This window comes from Gossypium arboreum, chromosome 13 (assembly GCF_025698485.1).
Source record: "Gossypium arboreum isolate Shixiya-1 chromosome 13, ASM2569848v2, whole genome shotgun sequence".
In the NCBI taxonomy this organism is placed as follows: domain Eukaryota; kingdom Viridiplantae; phylum Streptophyta; class Magnoliopsida; order Malvales; family Malvaceae; genus Gossypium; species Gossypium arboreum.
The window spans coordinates 125391716-125410998 of NC_069082.1; the positions used below are offsets into that span (position 1 = coordinate 125391716).

At 36.0% G+C, this 19283-nt stretch overlaps 1 protein-coding gene across 1 annotated transcript; it reads left to right on the plus strand.

The window, feature by feature from the left end:
- The first annotated feature begins 352 nt into the window (after positions 1-352).
- On the plus strand, positions 353-1582 carry LOC128286854 (RNA-binding protein involved in heterochromatin assembly dri1-like). The gene is made up of 3 exons (XM_053024617.1): positions 353-356; positions 849-1194; positions 1483-1582. The coding sequence occupies exons 1-3, from the start codon at positions 353-355 to the stop codon at positions 1580-1582; spliced, it is 450 nt and encodes a 149-aa protein (XP_052880577.1).
- The last annotated feature ends 17701 nt before the right edge of the window (positions 1583-19283 follow it).

The following is a 19283-nucleotide window of genomic DNA, read 5'->3' on the forward strand; positions in this document are numbered from 1 at the left end:
ATGCAGTTAGCCAGCTTGTCTGGAAATTTTAAAATGAATTGTATGAGCTGTTTAATTAATGAATTAAGTCCGTTAACACCTCGTGTTCGACTCCGGCAACGGTCTCGGGTACGGGGTGTTACAGTGGTGGTGGTAGACAATGGATATCAAAAATGGGAGGAAAAATGGGGCAAGTGGGAAAGTGGCTAGGTGGCTAAGGTTTCTTGGTTTTTTTTGGGGGGTTAGGTTTTTCTTCTTTTTTTTTGGGTTAGGTTTTTTTTTTTTTTTGGGTTAGGTTTTTTTTGGGAGGGTTTAATGGGCTTTTGAATTGGATTTAATATTTGGGTTTTGTAATGGGTTTAGGTAGATATAAATGGGTCATGGGTTAAGGGTTTTAGTGGGTTTAGAGGTTTAGTTGGATTTTGATATAATCGGGCCCGAGCAATTTAGGCTTCTACAATATAAATATATAAATTTTTAATAAGAAATACTAATTTATTTTTAATAAAAACTAATATTTAGTAAATGATCAAAATATAATCTAAAGATTTTTATAGTAGTTTTACCAAACTTATGTATGACACTTGGAACTATTCTTAAAAGAAGTCTACGAGCTATATCATAGCTATCAACAAGTATATATAGCCCTTCCACCCCTAACACCAAAAATCACCATTTGCACAAACAATTTGTTGATTCAGCTGCTATCTATATAGCACTTACCATTACTGTTTCTTCAAGCTCCCTCGTAAGCTTCTCCAGTCCAATCAACCTTGTTTTTCCTGCACTTTTAAATCTTATTTTATGATGCAACAAGCTTGGTTTGAGGATCAAAATCTGGGTCTGATTTTATTCCCTTTTTGTTATAGTTTTAAAGATAAAAATGAGCTGCTGGGTCGGAGGAGACTGGATGTGCGGCGCCTGCCAGCACCAGAATTTTAATAAGAGGGAAGCTTGCCAACGCTGCGGGTACCCCAAGTACGGCAGCCCCGATGTGTCGACTTACTTATACAACAACAGTTACAATAGTGCTGAAGTTTTAGCCGGGGACTGGTACTGTTCCGCCATGTACTGTGGGGTTGTCAACTACGCTAGCAGAACAAATTGCTATCGATGTGGTTCGTTGAAAAATGATTTTGTTGGTAATTATAATACAATGGGCTGTGATGGGACTGTTCCCCCTGGATGGAAAACCGGTGACTGGATTTGCACCAGGTCAGTAAAATGAAAGATAATGTTACTATTCGTGTTTGACACATAAATACGAGTTGGAGTAACATAGATAGTATCCTGTGAATAAAAATGTTACACATAAGCTGCATTGTGTCTGGTTATGACATTGGTTTATGATATTGCATTCATTTGTCTTCCAAACATGGTATCCACCCAATATAGCAGATAATGAATTCCCATCTTATCACATGTATGTTATATATGGAGACTGTCATTTATATGTGCTTATCGTTGATGATCTGATATGACTGCAAACATTTGTATGGTCAGATATGGATGTGGAGTTCACAATTATGCTAGCAGGATCGAGTGCTTCAAGTGCAAGACCCCAAGGAATTTTGGTAATATATATAGCAAAGAATACCGGTAAAAGTATTATGGAAGTTTTTTTACTAAGAGTTAAATTGTATTTTTTTCTCTCTACTAAAAAAAAGGTAAATTAATCCCTATACTTTCGATCAAAGAGTAAATTAATCATTTTTGTTTAAAATTTCATTCATTTGTATTGTTAAAAACTCGGTAATTGATAGAATAATCAAACGGAGACATTTGGCATGCAACGTATACCTATTGACATATAGAGATAAGTTTTTAACAACAAAAATAGATGAAATTTTTAACAAAATGATTACTTGGCTTTTTAATCTAATATACAAGGGTTAATTTGCCAATTTTTTGTGTAGAGAAGGCAAAAATATAATTCGACTCTTAATACATGAACCTCTATGATACTCTTACCGAAAATATGATTTATTAGCATGAATAGGCTATTCATTTTTATTTTTTATTTTTTGATGTTTCTCAGGCGGTGCATAGGGAATTAAGAAGAATATTGTGTGCAACCAATGTTACTAATTTCTTTTCATATATCTAATCCTTCACTCACCAGTTTTTGTTTGGTTTTATTGGTGTCAACAAATGTAGCATTTAGGATGACCAAAAGGGTGAAAGCCTTTTCCTTTTTCACGCTTATCAATGTAATTGTAATCATCAACAAAAAGGGTTTCCAGTTCTTTTTTTTTCTATGGTTCAAGGATTAATGATGTTGGATGATTAAGATTTAATATTAAATAAGTTTAAAATTTTATCAATATTCTTAAAAAGAATATAAATTTAAATCTAAAAGACGATATTATTAGAAGAAATAACTCTAAACTCTAAACATAAATAAAATAAAATAAACTTAAAATTCAATTTAAACATTTATCTCACTGAAATCTTTTCTAGGAAACAAAATAATGTAATAATTTTTCTAAAAGATAGGGTTATCTTGATTTAAACTTTCTTCTTCAATGTGAAATTGTAATTATGTCAGCTAGCTCTAGAAATCAAGTTACTAATACCAGCAGATAAATTAAAGTCATTTTTTATTCGATTAATTTTTATTTAATTGATATCAGTATTTTTATTTATGCAGAAAATATAAGTCTAAATGTGCTAAATTATATCTATTATCCTATTTAAAGATTAAAAGAAAATTATAAATAAATTCATAATCAAAATATCAATCCTCACCTTTGGATTCAACCAAACCAATGCAATGCAATTAATTCAAAATAGAGAAATTCATTTAAGGATTCTTTCATTTCAAAAGTCAGGCTTTAATAATTTATGAACCCTTTAAGCATAAAAAAAAAAATCTGTAGAATTATGTGTGTATTTATACAGAAGATAAGAAACTTTAAAAGCATAGATGCTTAAAGTTACTGAAACTTTGAAGTTTAAATATACGTAGATAGAATCTTTTATGTTTATTTTATGATTTATGTTTGGAGTTTGTGATTGTTTTTCTCAATAATATTATCTTTAAGGCTTGAATCATGTTCTCCACTTAAAAGTATAATATAACTTATCATTACACTCAATATTTATAAGTATTTATGTTTCGGTTTGAATTATAACAGCATTATGCAATTCCAAATATTAAAGCAAAATGTGGAATCCCACTTTATCACTTCATTTTCATTTGCCATTTTATCATATTAGTGGCTCACCACTTCCCATTGCTGAAAATGGGATGCTGACTTGTTCCCATACTATGGTTAAAAAGTATAAATTAATTTTTTTTAGTATTATTGAAAACAAATAAAATTGGTAATATGTACTTTTGAAATCTTATTGAAATCATATAAAAATCTACTATCTATATATATATATATATATATATATATATATATATATACTATTTTCTTTTTCCATTGACTCTATATATTAATTAAATTATATTTAATTATTTTTAAATTTTTAATAATTCAATTACAAAATTAAAATATAATAATATATAAGTTTAATTTTTAAAAATGATAATTACTATTAGACTGAATTTAAATAAATAACATTTTAAATTTTATAAAATATAAATATTATAATAGTAGATTGTGTGAAATTCAATTTTTGTATATAATTTTAACTTAATTTAATTATTATTTACCGAGGGTAGATTATTAAATAAATTTAAATATTATGGTCGCTAAATAATTTAATTTGGAGCAAATTAAAGTTTTAAATAATGTAAAAGTATAATTTAATTTTTAAAAGAATGATTAATTTTTGTTTGTGGTTTGGATAGTGTTATAGGTAAAAATGAAATATTTAAAATTATTACTAAAAATACAAAACAAAATAAACAGGATGAAATCACCAACCATATAAATCAAACATCATCCATGACTCTCAAACACTTACAAATCACCAAAAACAAAAACCAAACAATCCCTGAATCAATCAAAGCACCATGAGAGACTTGCCCAAGAAAACACCTCCAATCACATTCAAACAATAAAAAGTATCCAACTTCGCATTCAAACAAAAGAAATTCACCTCCAATCACAAATCACAGTCAAAATCAAAACTTAGAAACCGATGAAGTAATGAAACTCCAATGTCAAAAAAGAGAAAAAAAAAAAGCTCATGAGGAGAAATCTCCAAAGCAACTTGTAAAAATTCAACAAAATCCACCTTCACCAAAATCATGCTTTGAAAGACACATCCAAGAGAAACTCATGAGGAGAAATCTCCAAAGCAACTTGTAAAAATTCAACAAATCCACCTTCACCAAAATCATGCTTTGAAAGACACATCCAAGAGAAACTTCCCCAAATCCATCACCAAGTGCCAAAAACATAATAAAAAAAAGAGTAGAAGAGATGTAAATCCAACTCAAATCTAGATTAGACCTGATCATTGACTGAATCAAGTCTGGTTTGAGCCGTGTCGGGTCAAAGCAAAAATTTAAGTCTATTTTTTTGACTTTGGTCTGACCTAAAATTCTACCAAAGTCTGACTTAGATTAAAAATATTAAACATGAGTCTAACTCAACCTGCCCATATTAATTTTTTTTGTTTATTTTTTATATCAAAAGAAATTTCAAAAAAATATATATCAAGTACATTAATTGTAACACCCCAAAATTCTTATTTCTGCTTCTGCTTCTGTGAAAATGTGACACAATTGTGTATTTGCTTCAGTGGTTAAATGTTCTGGGTGTGTTTGAGAGGTACTAAGTTCAAGCCTTAGCTTTAGTAATTTTTGTTATTTTTGGAATTAAGCCCTATCTTTGTTCAGTACACTTATATTTAGTTGCCTGTAATATTATATCAAAATGGGTCTGTTGGTTTGGTGGTTTAATTGAGTATTAGTTTATTGAAGATCTTGTGTTCAAATTCTTGTGCAGGCAAGGGTATTTATTTTTTTGCTCGGTTTTACGCAAGAGTTTCAGTGGAGATTAAAGTCTGAGGAAGTTGAGTAGTGGGGTTGGGGGAGAAAAATAAGGGATTATGGTCTAGTGGGGATTTGGTTATATCTTATATTTTATTTTATTTTTTTCTTTTCTTTTTCCGAAATTTTGGTTACCTTTCTGACATTCTGCCTCCCTTTTTCCTGCCACATCTGGTTTCGTTCTTCTGCCATTCGATTCAATCGATTGTTCGATTATTTGTTGGGACTCGGTATTGCGGTTGTGCACCTTTCGTCTTGGTAAGTCTGTAGATTTTCCTTTTTGGGTCTCATTCTTTGAGTGGATCTTGATTTTTTGGTTTGGGAATTAACTTTGGTGAGGGTGTTACGTAAAGGAAGATCGTGAAACTAGGGAATTCGTTACAATAGTTTAGTTCGATCTAGTAATCACTGCTTGTCGACGGTAAGTGTGTGAAAAGTTGTTCTAAGGTTTCGTTTCGGATAGGTTCTGTTGTAGTTTCGTAATATGGTTACTGATTGTGGACTTTGATTTGGTACTTTTAGGTGCTGGTGGTCTTGGGAGTGTTTTTACATAAAATATGTACCAGGTGTGTACCTAAAACACAGAAAAAAGAGATTTGGCAAAAGCCAAAATTGTAACGTTGATGCCACACAGGCGTATGGTCGCCCGTGTGGTAGGCCGCGTGCGATAACACAGCCGTGTGATCGACAAAGGCCAGGCCATGAGTAAGACACGATCGTGTGATGGCCAGGGTATGGCCATATGGGCCACACAAGCTATGCCAAACGAACGTGTGATATCTGTGCCAGGCCGTGTGATCCACACGGGTAAGGCCAATCTGGGCTGTGGGCCACACGGGTATATGGGCCCATTATACTAAAATTTTTTGTAGGGTCGCACGGGTCATCCTAATCGACTGGGGACCTACCATAGGGTCGGTAAAGGCTTACTAAACCTAAAACTATGTGTTCTACTAGACTAATGTACGGCTCTGAGCATGTTTATGCCATGTATATCTACTATCTATTTTTAAAAGCATGTTAAGCATGTATTATCTGTAATTTTGTATGCATGTTCTGTTTTGTTACTGTTTTTGGGGAGGGATTGTTATAATGGAGGAAGTGTTCTGAAAGGTAGTTTGCTTATTGTCTGGCAGCATGGCTGCGTATATCTATTATGTGCCGCATCGGTCTAATATGGTGTATAGGGCTGGGTGAGTGTTTTAAAACTTACGTGGTGTGTTGGAATGGTCGGAGATGGTGTGTAGAAGATTGGGGTAGGATATCTGATTTTTTATGATGATTGTATTTCTGTATCTGTATCTGAGGTGGCCTTAGGCCTGAATATGCATCTGTAACTGTAATAATTTGAAGCCCGAATTTGTATCTGTCTGATTCTGATTTGCTGGTTATGTGCATGCTTAAATCTGTTAGGTTACACACTGAGTTTATGTAAACTCACCCCTTTTCTGTTATTCCGTACAGGTAATCCACAGAGTTAAGTGGATCAGTGCAGCGGAGGATTTGATGGTGACCACTTGCCAAAACTGCTTTATTTGTTTTAGTTTTTATTTAAGTTTAAGATTTGAGAGTTTGTATTTTTCTAGGACTCTGTAGACTATTTTTAAACTGTTTGGCTTTAGATGGGTTTTTGGTTTTAATTACTTATTACTTGAATGGTGTTCTAAAAATAAAGTTTTTACAAGCTTCTGCTACAAATATGTTTTATCACTAAATGATTAGATGATAGTGAGCTTTGAAATCAATAATAGTGATTAAGGCTAAATGAACTAGAAAGTGTTTTTAATTTAACGACAACGGTTTTCTTTTCAACTCACTTCATGTGACATTTTCGTATTCAGCCATAACGTCTAGGCCGGGCTTGGGGTGTTACATTTAGTGGTATCAGAGTCAGGTTATGAAACTCAGCTGTGAATTTTGGGTTCTAAAATTTGGTTTTAAGAATTGGTTTTCAAATGATTTTAAACCTTTCGCTTAAGTATGTAGTACACCGAGTCTCCGGCGCGATCCAGTAAGTTTCTAATTTCTAGTAAAAAATTCTAAAAATATGGTTGATAGTTTACTTGAAAATACTATAGTTAATACACTCTGAAACTGTAGTGAAACTGATAGAGAATAAAACTTGCGAAAACAACTCTGAACTTCTGATTCTTGATGCATAAAACATCTGTTAATAAATATCAAAACTGATGCTTAAAATTTTTAATATAGATAAAACTTCTAAATTACAATGAGCACATGTGATATCTGTGGACGTGGCATTCGGAGTCGAGGTAGAGGCCGTAGGGGGCTCGAGCTGAGTCTTCTTTTCTAGGTAGTCTACCAAATTTAGACACGAGTGAGACAGCAGTTTTGCCTGTTACTGAGACTGGGTCTCAGAATCGCTCGACTGGGGACGATGCACTATCCTAAGATATGTTGAGGATATTAGAGAGGGTCGCTGGCCCAATTCTGGATCTGGGGGTCGAGGGTCAGTAACTAAGCGACTCCATTCGAATAGCGCAGAGTTGTTTAGGAGTGTCATATGAGTCGCCCCTAATATGGCTACGTATTGGTTTGAGGCCACCGAGAGGATTATAGATGATCTGAGCTGTACATCTGAGCAGGAATTACAGGGTGTAATCTCATTGCTTCGTGATGAAGCATATTAGTGGTGGTTGATAGTTAAGGAGCGCACTCAGCCTGACTGTCTGATTTGAGAGTTCTTTAAGACTACATTTTAAAGCAAATATGCAGGAACCAGTTACGTTGATGCTCAACTGAATCTCACGCAAAATGATCGATCTGTGGCCGAATATGAGACTGAATTTTTGAGGTTGAGCTGTTACGCTCGAGGCATGGTGGTGTTCGAGTATGAGAGATGTATTAGGTTTGAGGACGGCCTAAGGGACAATCGTGAGTTCGTAGTTCTGGTAGATAATACAAATATTATTGACGATGTTAAGCGCGTGAAGTGCCAGAATAGAGACCATGAGAGAGGTAAGAACAAGAGGGATTCAGAGCCCTTAAGTTTTGTGAAGAGGCCTAAGAAAAAGGCCAGATCTGATGAACCAGTTAAATGGGTCCCCTTGTTTCTTCTGTTGTTCCTACTAGGTTGCAGTCGTGAAATGATTATGGTAGACGCCATTCGGGCGAGTGTTGGAGGAGGATTGGGGCTTGTTTGAGATGCGAGTCTTTAGAGCACTGTATTCAGGAGTGTCCATTGAGGGCTGATCAGGTGCAAACTCTGACGTCAGGTCTTGCACAGCCACAGAGAGTAGTTCAACAGCCACCTAAAAGCCGTGGTCAGGCTAGGGGTGGTAATGGTATGGGTCAATGGCAGAGAGCACCTGGCAGAGGTGCTGGTCAGACTGAGGCGAGGCAGTCTACTTTAGTTTATGCTGCATGACGTCAGGAGGATAGAGATACTCTTCACGTTATCACCGGTATGTTCTTTATATTTAATGCACCTTATTTGGATTTGATAAACATAGAGTCTACTCACTCATACATAGCTAGTAATGTATCTGAGACTTTGGGGATTTTTGTGGAGAGCACTACGAGTGAGATTACTGTATTGAGTTCGTTGGGGCAATTTGTTCGGGTTAGTAAACTCTATAGGGATGTACCCTTAAAGGTGCAAGGACCTATTTTTCTGGTAGATCTGATGAAGCTTTTGTTTGGGGAGTTCGATATAATTCTAGGAATGGATTGGTTGGTCAAACACCGGGTTAGTTTAGATTGTGTGACTAAGAGGGTCGTCTTGAAAACTGAGGTGGATGATGAGGTGGTTGTGATCAGAGAGCATCGGGATTATCTATCTAATGTGATCTCCATGCTTGTGGCTAAAAAATTGGTTCGAAAAGGGTGTAAGGCGCACTTGGCATACATTAGTGTTTCTACTTCTAGGGACTCTTCAATTGGGGATATTAGAACTGTGAGGGATTTTTTAGATGTCTTTCCTGAGGAGTTACCTAGATTACCTCTTAATCGAGAAGTGGAGTTTGGGATTGAGCTTCTTCCTAGTACAACTTTAATGTCCATCGCTCCCTATCGTATGGCACTAAAAGAGCTTACAGAGCTTAAGACTCAACTACAAGAGTTATTGGACTGTGGTTTCGTTCATCCTAGTATGTCTCCGTGGAGAGCACTAGTTTTGTTTGTTAAAAAGAAGGATGGGACCATGAAGATATGTATTGATTATGGACAACTGAATAAGTTAACTGTGAAAAATAAGTATTCGCTTTCGAGGATTGACGACTTGTTTGATCAGTTCAGAAGGGCTTCCATGTTTTTGAATATCGATCTGCGTTCTAGGTATCATCAGTTGTGGGTTAAAGAGGTAGATGTGCATAAGACAGTGTTTAAGACTTGTTATGGAGATTACGAGTTCCTAGTTATGCCTTTCGGGTTGACGAATGCACTGACTGCGTTCATAGATCTGATAAACTGAGTATTTCAGCCATATCTAGATCAGTTTGTTGTAGTCTTCATCGATGACATTCTAGTATACTCTAAGACTAAGGATGAGCATGATGAACATATTAGAGTAGTGCTTCAAATTCTGCATGAGAAGCAACTGTATGCTAAATTTAGCAAGTGTGATTTCTGGCTATGTAAAGTAAATTTTTTAGGGTATGTAGTTTCTGCTGAGGGGATTCGAGTTGATTCTAAGATGATTGAGGCTATGTTGGATAGGAAACAGCCCAAGAATGTATCTGAAATCTGTAGTTTTTTGGGTTTGGCAGGATATTATCATCGATTTGTCAAGGGGTTCTCTTTGATTGCAGCTCCTCTTATTAAGCTGTTGCGTAAGGGTGTTCCTTTTTCTAGACTGATGCACAGCAAGAGAGCTTTGAGAAGCTCAAGTTAATTCTGACTATGGCTCCTATTCTGATATAGCCGGAATCCGAAAATGAGTTTATAATGTACGGTGATACGTCGCATGTTGGATTGGGTTGCGTCTTAATGCAGGATGGTAAGGTCGTGGCTTATGCGTCCCAATAGCTTAAGATACACGAAGGAAATTATTTGATGCATGACCTCAAGTTGGCTGCTATGGTCTTTACATTGAAAATCTGGAGGTACTATCTATATGGTGAGAGGTGTATCATCTGCACCGATCATAAAAGCCTCAAGTATCTCCTTACTCAGAAGGAGTTGAATCTTAGATAGCATTGGTGGATTGAGTTGCTTAAGGATTATGATTGTACAATAGAGTATCATCCGGGTAAAGCCAATGTGGTGGCCGATGCTCTAAGTCATAGGGCGATGTCTAATTTGAGGGTGATGTTTGCACGCCTTAGTCTATTCGATGATGAGAGTCTGTTGGCTGAGTTACAAGTTAAACTGACTTGGATTGAGCAGATTTGTGTTAAGCAGTTAGGGTTTGAGCCTCTGGGTTTACGGTTCTGACAAGTTGAGAGTGGCAGCACTTCAAATTTTAGACTGAATAGTGATGGGGTACTCTGTTTCCGTGGTCGGATTTGTGTACCAAACGACAAGGATCTGAGACAGCCTATCCTGATGGAGGCACATAATAGCCCTTATGCTATGCATCTCGGTAGCAATAAGATGTAACACAACCTTCGTGAGTTATACTAGTGGCCGGGATTGAAGCATGAGGTTACCGATTTTGTTGCTCGCTGTTTGACTTGTCAGCAAGTTAAGGCTAAGCATCAGTTACCTTCAGGTTTATTGCAGCCAGTCAAGATTCCCTTATGAAAATAGGAGCGAGTGACTGTGGACTTCGTTAGTAGGTTACCCTTGACACCCACTAAGAAGAATTCTGTTTGGGTTATCGTGGATCGATTGACCAAATCTGCTCACTTCATTCTGGTTCAAATTGATTATTCTCTGCAAAAGCTAGCGAAGTTGTATATTTCTGAGATAGTTAGACTGCATGGGGTTCCAGTGTCGATTATTTCTGATAGAGATCCTCACTTTACTTCTCGGTTCTGGAAGAAATTACACAAGGCTCTGGGTTCAAGGTTGGACTTCAGTACTGCGTTCCATCCTCAGACCAATGGTCAATTTTAGAGGGTGATTCAGATACTGAAAGATATGCTTTAGAGTTATGTGATCGATTTTCGAGGCAGTTGGGAGGATTATCTGCCACTAGCTGAGTTCGCCTACAGTAATAGTTTCCAAGCTAGTATTCAGATGGCACCTAACGAAGCCTTGTATGGTCGTAAGTGTCGTACTCCTTTATGTTGGACTGAATTGCGCGAACGCTGAATTTTGGGTCCTGAGTTGGTTTCTAATACTGAAGATAAGGTTTGGTTGCTTTGGGATCATCTGAAAGTGACTTTTGACAGGCAGAAATCGTATATATATTTGAAGAGGCGTGAGATTTAGTATTCTATAGGAGACTTCGTGTTTCTTAAGGTTTATCCATGGAAGAAGATTTTGAGGTTCGGTCATAAGGGCAAGCTAAGTCCCAAATTTATTGGGCTGTATCGGATCTGAAATGTGTGAGACCAGTTGCCTATTAATTGGAGTTACCTCTTAAACTGGACCTTATTCATGATATGTTTCACGTCTCGATGTTGAGGCGGTACTGATCTGATCCATCTCATATAGTCTTTATTAAGAATATCGAGGTTAGGCCTGATTTGACCTTTGAGGAGGAGCCGGTTCAAATTCTGGAATAAGACGTTAAGGTTCTGAGAAGGAAGCCCATTCCTTTAGTAAAGGTTCTGTGGCGGAATCATAGCACTAAGGAGGCAACGTGGGAACTTGAGGACTTGATGCAATGACAGTATCCTCATCTATTCTGATCAGGTAAATTTTGAGGTCGAAATTTCTTTTAGGGGGTACAGTTGTAACGCCTCAAAATTCTTATTTCTGCTTCTGTGAAAATGTAACACAACTGTGTATCTACTTTAGTAGTTAAGTGTTCTGGATGTGTGTGTGAGGTCCAAGTTCAAGCGTTAGCTTTAGCAATTTTTATTATTTTTGTAATTAAGCCCTATCTTTATTCAGTAGGCTTATATTTAGTTGACTGTATTCTTATGTCAGAATGGGCATACTGGTCTAGTAGTTTAGTTGAGTGTTAGTTTGCTGAAGGTCTTGTGTTCGAATCCTTGTGCAGGCAGGGGTATTTATTTTTGCTCAGTTCTGCGCAAGAGTTTCAGTGGAGATTAAAGTCTGGAGAAGTTGAGTAGTGGGATTAAGGGGAGAAAAGTAATGGATTATGGTTTAGTAAGGATTTGGTTATATCTTATATTTTATTTATTCTTTTTCTTTTCTTTTTTCGAAATTTTGGTTACCTTTCTGACATTCTACCTCTCTTTTTCCTGCCACATCTGGTTTCATTCTTCTACCATTTGATTCAATCGGTTGTTCAATTATTTGTTGGGACTTGATATTGCGGTTGTGCACCTTTCGTCTCGATAAGTCTGTAAATTTTCCTTTTTGGGTCTCATTCATTGAGTGGATGTTGATGTTGTGGTTTGGGAATTAACTTTGGTGAGGGAGTTGTGTAGGGTAAGTTGTGGAACTGGGGAATTTACTAATACAGTTTAGTTCGATCTAAAAATCATTGCTCGACGTCGGTAAGTGTGTGAAAAGTTGTTCTAAGGTTTTGTTTCGAATAGGTTCCGTTTGAGTTTCGTAATATGGTTATAAATTGTGGAGTTTGATTTGGTGTTTTTAGGTGTTGGTGGTCTCGGAAGTGTTTTCACATAAAAAAACATACCAGGTGTATACCTAAAACACAGAAAAACAAGATTTGACAAAAGTTAAAATTGCAATCTATTGATACCACACGGACGTGTAGTTAGCTGTGTGGTAGGCCGTGTGCAATAACACGGCCGTGTGATTGACGAAGGCCACGCTGTACGCAAGACACGACCGTGTGATGGCCAGGGTGTGGCTGTGTGGGCCACACAGCTACGCCAAATTAGGTGTATGGGCCTAGATGGGCACGCCACACGGGCGTGTGATATCTGGGTCAGGCCGTGTAATCTACACGGGCAAACCACACGGGCATATGGGCCTATTATACTTAAATTTTTTATAGGGTCAAACGGGTCGTACTAATTGACTGTGGACCTACCGTAGGGTCGGTAAAGGCTTACTAACCCTAAAACTATGTGTTTTGTTAGATTGATGTACGGTTCTGAGCACGTTTGTGCCATGCATATCTGCTATCTATTTTTTTAAGCATGTTAAGCATGTATTATCTGTAATTTTGTATGCATGTTCTGATTGGTTATTGTTTTTAATGAGGGATTGTTATAATTGAGGTAGTGTTTTGAAAGGTAGTTTGCCTATTATTTAGCAGCATGGCTGCGTATATTTATTATGTGCAGTATCGGTACAATATGATGTGTAGGGCTGGATGAGTGTTTTAAACCCCATATGGTGTGTTGGGATGGTTGAAGATGGTGTGTAGAGGATGAGGGTAGGATATCTAATTTTTTATGATAATTGTATTTCTGTATCTGTATCTGAGGTGGGCTTCGGCCCGAGCATGCATCTGTGACTGTAATGGGCTTACACCCGAATCTATATCTGTTTGATTATAATTTGTTGGTTGTGGGCATGCTTAAATCTGTTGGGTTACACACTGAGTTTATGTAATGCCCTGAGTTTTTAATTTATGTTCTAATAAAATATTACACAACTATGTATTTGCTTCAGTGGTTAAGTGTTTTGGGTGTGTGTGAGAGGTCCCAAGTTCAAGCCACAACTTAGGTGAATTTTGGTATTTTTATGAAAAAATCCCTATCTCTGCTTTAGTAGACTTTAATTTAATTATTTGTAGAAACATATCATAATGGGCCTGCTGGTCTGGTGGTTAAGTAGAGTGTTAATATGCTGATGGTCTTGAGTTCGAATCCTTGCGCAAGTGTGGGAATTTATTTTTGCTCAGTTGAGTTTTAGTCAAACAAGAAGTCTGAGAATGTGTATGTTAGTGGGCTAGTGGGAGAAAAATGGGAGGTTGGGATTTTGATTTTATTTCAAAATTTTCTCTATCTTCCAGAAATTCCCCAAAATTTTCTGAAGTCAAAATTCTTCTCTTCTTCCCTTCGGGTTTTCTTCCTTTATTTTTCAGTAAACTTTCTTTTAATTTTTTAATTTGGGATTGTCAATCCTACGTTTAATTGTTTTTCTGCGGCCTCCTGTTCTTTAGTTGGCTGGTAAGTGTATTTATAATCACTTTACTTATGGTTTGGGTTTGATAGTGTTAGATTGTAAGGGTAAAACTTTAAAGTCTGCGTTTTGTATTCTCGAACCTTTTCGTTGGATTAAAATTATGTTCTGTTCAGCAGCGAATCGTGAAGGAAGGGACTCGTCTCTCATAGAATTTAGTTGGAGGCGTTCAATAATTCGAGTAAGCATTGGATATTCGAATTGAGTGTTGATTAGTTAAGGAAGTTTGTTTTAATTTATTGTTTAAAGCGATTAATTAGGGGTAATTGGTGAAATATAGGTTCTGGTGATCTCAAGTGTGTCATTGCGTCAAACCTGAAATAGGTGTGTACCCGAAACGTAAAAAACAATAGTCCACAAAAAGCCAAAAAACTAATCTGTCGACACCACACAGGCGTGTAGTCCCCCGTGTGGTAGGCTGTGTCACGGTACCCGGACGTGTGATTGACGAGCCAGGCCGTACGCGTATGACACGGCCGTGTGAGAGCCAGATAGGCTGTGTTCGACACACTAGCTCAATCGAGTAGGCCGTGTGGGCCACACGGGCATATGAGCCCACACGGGTGAACCACACAGGCGTGTGGCATTCTGGGCCAGGCCATGTAGGCCATACGGGCAGGCTACATGAGCGTGTGAGCCTATTTTTTTGAAACAGTTCTGTAAGGTTACACGGGTCGCCCAAGTCGACTGTGACCTACTGTAGGGTCAGTAAGCATTATCTGGACCTCTAAACGTGTGATCTATTGTATGATATTTGTACTGAGTCTGATAATACTAAACTGATTGTGTGAATGATTATTGCATATTAGCATGCCATTCATTGTATGTTGCATTGCATCAGGGTGGGTTGATGATTTATTAAAAGAATTGTCTGAAAGGCTCTTAAGCCTGATATCTGGCAACTCAGCTACAAATATCTACTTATGTGTCGCGTTTTGGTATAACATGATGTGTAGTGATGGGTGGGTCAATTTTATCCCTACATAGTGTGTAGGGTTGGATGGAGATGGTCTGTAAAGGCTGGTGGATAGGATTCTGATATTCCGTTCTACATCTGTATCTGATTGGAATAAAACCCTAATTTATATCAGGTTCTGCATCTGAATGGGCTAATGCCCGAACTGATTCTGTAATGGGCTCTGGCCCCAGACTGTTTATTTTTGACTTCTGATGATTATTCTGTATGTTTTCTTTGGGGATTACACACTGAGTTTGCGAAAACTCACCTTTTTCTGTTTAATCTGTACAGGTAATCCCCAGTCTTAACCGATCGGTGTAGTGGAGGACTCGATGGTGCCCGCGCATAAAATTTTAGATTGACTTTCCATTTACTTCCAGTTATTATTACTTATTTAGGGTTTTTGATGTAATTTTGGACTTGAACTGTTGGTTTTAATTCGGGATTTTATACGGTTTTATGATTATTTAAACTGCAACTCCTCAAAATTCGATTTCCTAAAAACTAAGGTTTTCGTAAATAAAAAATGATTTTTCCTAAAATAAAATGTTTCTAAAGCTTCCGCATAAAAGAGATACGTTTTAATGTTAAAGACTAGCTACTACTTTCTCATAGCATCTTACCTTGTAGTACGTGAATTAGGCTAGGCCCTTGCTCGGAGTGGGGCAACATCCATGACTTGTTTTAAACTAACTTCCTCCCTTTCGTAGTTCTAAGCTAGTCAATCAACTATATCCACTATTGAGATTAGCTTTGCACTTCAACGGCGAGAAATTCGTGTTCTTTGATTCATTCCGTGGAGATCGCTCCTTGAGTGATTTACCATCATCTTCTCACTATCCTTTTCTATTACGAATAGGGTCTAGGGAATAAAATAATTGTATTTCTCAAGAGCTCGATGATCGATATATGATGAAGACTCGGTCATCGGTTAAATCGAACCTAGGTCTCGAGGAGTCAAGAGAAGGAAAAAGATGCCGTCTAGCTACCAAGCGGATCATAGTGACCGCTATTAAAGAGCATCACGTGCCGTGGTAAAACAAATATTAAGTAAATAGAATGGTTTTAACTCGTCAAATTCGATTTCAAACTCCATATCATCTGACATCGCCAGATTCGGCCATAACGTCCAGACCGGGTTTGGGGTGTTACAGTGTACGTAAACTCACCCATTTTCTATTATTCTATACAGGTAATCCACAGAGTTAGGTGGATCTGTGTAGCGAAGGACTCGATGGTGACCACTCGCCAAAACTATTTTATTTGTTTTAGTTTTTATTTAAGTTTGCAATAAGATTTGAGAGTTTGTATTTTTCTGGGACTCTCTGGACTGTTTTTAAACTGTTTGGCTTTGGATCGGGTTTTTTGTTTTAATTACTTATTACTTGAACGGTTTTCTAAAAACAACGTTTTTACAAGCTTCTGCTACAAATATGTTTTATCACTAAATGATTAAATGAGACTGAGCTTTGAAATAAATAATAGTGATTAAGGCTAAATAAACTGGAAATGGTTTTTAATTTAACGACAACGGTTTTCTTTTCAACTCATTTCATGTGACACTTCCGGATTCGGCCATAACGTCTAGGCCGGGTTTGGGGTGTTACACTAATAATATTAAAATAAATGTTTCTCAACAAATTAAAAATATATTAAAAATATGAAATATGAAATTAATTTTCTACAAATCTAACATATGTCGATTATTTTAAAAGTATTTTTATTTTTTAGAATTATTTAAAAACCCGAAATCAGTAATTTCTTTGTCTTATTTGATAATATATATCTTTCTAAATATGGAAATTTATTTAATATTTTATTTTCATAATATAGAATTCAAATAAGTTCAGCGGAATAAAAATTGGGACAACTCCTTACTTCTTTTCACTTTCAAAAATTTCTTTGATATCTTTTTGCCTTTATTAGGATTAATTATTATTGACGAGACATCAAACAAAAGTTGTTTAGAACGAATTCAACCTTTCATTGTGATAAAAATGACAAAACATTAGAAAATTATATTGCACTAAGAAAATAACAACATTTGTCATTTTGATTTTGCTCAATAAATTTTATTATTTTGAATATTTATTCTTTGTTCTTAAATTTCTTCTTTTAGTTGTGTTTGTTTTCTTTGTTTCGCTAAATTTGATTAGTTTCTTCTTTTCAAGTTAGATCTGAATCCCTTTGCGTCAAACAACTTAAATACGATGTTGGCCTGCTGCCCCTTATCATTTTGTATCAGATTTCTGTGTTTTCGGGTTATTTCTAGAGCTGATCATGTGCTAGGCTAGACCATAACAAAATTTTGGGCTCAATTTTTTTCAAGGAGTCTTGAGAATCCAATCAACATCTTTCAATTTGTCAGGTATGTCGATTTTCTTCAGATTTTTTTAAAAAAGAAACCTGAAATAAATAATTTCCTTGCCTTATCCAAAAATATAGATATTTGTAAATACATGGCATGTTTTAAATTTATTTAATATTTTATTGTCATAATATAGAACTCAAATAAGTTTAGTAGAATAAAAATTAGACTTATGTGGTCTTTAAGTGAGACACTTTAGAAATATAACGCCCTAAATAATTTAATTCCGTTTTTTGTTTAATTTTAATAACTGTGTATCTGCTTTAGTGGTTAAGTGTTTTGGTGTGTGTGTGAGGTCCTAAGTTTAAGCCTTACCTTTATCAAATTATGTTATTTTTGGATCTAAACCCTATCTTTGTTCAGTGGGCTTATATTAGTTTATCTGTAAATTCATATCAGAATGAGCATACTAGTTTAAGTAGTAAGGGTGTCAATATGATGGAGGACATGTGTTCAAATCCCTATACGAGCAAGAGAGTTTATTTTTGCTCGATTATCTGGAAGAGTTTCAGTGGAATTGGAACTCTGAGGTAGTTGAGGTTGAGATGTTAGTGGGGGCTTAGGATATATTATTGTTATCAGTTTTAATTTCTGTTTTCTCAAAGAATTTCGGTTCTCTCCCTCTTCCTCTCAAAAATTCTGATGTTGGTTTCGTTTTTCCCCTCTTCTGCGTTTTTTTCTTTTCGTACCATTCTTGTGATGTTGTTTTTCTTTAGTCTAAATTATGGGTTTTGGCAGCAACGAATCGTGAAGGACACAACTCTCCTTTTGTGGAATCTTAGGTGGAATCATTCGGGGCGTTGGGGTAAGTGTTGAACGTTCATTTTGGACTATTGTCAATTTTGGGATTTCAATTTAATCGAGAATTATGACTGATTTTGGAAGGTTTGTGGTATCGATTTTAGGTGCTGGTCTGTTCAGGAGTGTTTTTGTATCAAAACAATACCAGGTGTGGCCCAAAACACAGAAATCGAGGTTTCGACAAAAGCCAAAAATAATTCTGTTGACGTTATAAGGACATATTATCATCCGTGTGGTAGCCTTGTGTGAGAACACGGTCGTGTGGTTGATGAAGGCATGGTTGTGCACGGCACACGACCGTGTGGTGGCTCCAGTGTGGTCGTGTAGGCCACACGAGTTAGGCCAACTTGGGCCACTTATCCTATAAAAAGCCTACCTTCATAATTGACCCTTAGTGAACTCCTCTGAGCCTAACAAACCATTCTTGATCCACCCATCAATATTAATCCGTGACTCATTTTTTTGATTTGTTGTTCCCTTTTTATTGACCCCCTTTTTGTCGAGATTTGAATTGGTTAGTTGCCTAACTATGTTCTGTTATTTCCGTTGTTTAATTTTATCTTATTATTCATTCAAAAAAATTAAAAAATATATATACATATATGTTGATTATTATTATTTCTTTGTTCTGAGCTTAAGTTGTTAATTTCATATTCTGTGAAGAAGCTCGTGTTATTCTTTAATAATTTCGGTTGATGTAATTATTCAGCATTAGCTTATTTTTCTAGTTAGGTAATTGATCAATTCGATCTCAATTCTAACCTTCTTTTTTAACCTTTATCCACACCTTTAAACTGAGCCCCATTATAACCCTGTAAAGATCTTTTGATTTGTGTTCATCTCATTTTATAGTGGTGGAGATTTGATTTTCATGCAAGTCTATGGTAATAACTTTTCATGTTTGACTTTTGAGTGCTTAATTTTTAAACGTTAAACACTTTGAGTGATTTGAATGAATTTTTAGTGAGAATGTCAATTCTTCTCGGTTTTGAATTAAAGGTAATTACTTAGATAAGGGGAAATGCCTATGTTTGCATGCTTTAAAAAAATGTTTGACTTGTATTATTTGAATCTTTAGTGGTCTTTTA

Bases quoted from the DNA above. Each gene is read 5' to 3' on its own strand.
- LOC128286854 (XM_053024617.1), top strand. The intron at 1,195-1,482 runs GTCAGTAAAATG...TTGTATGGTCAG, and splicing joins GGTGACTGGATTTGCACCAG to ATATGGATGTGGAGTTCACA.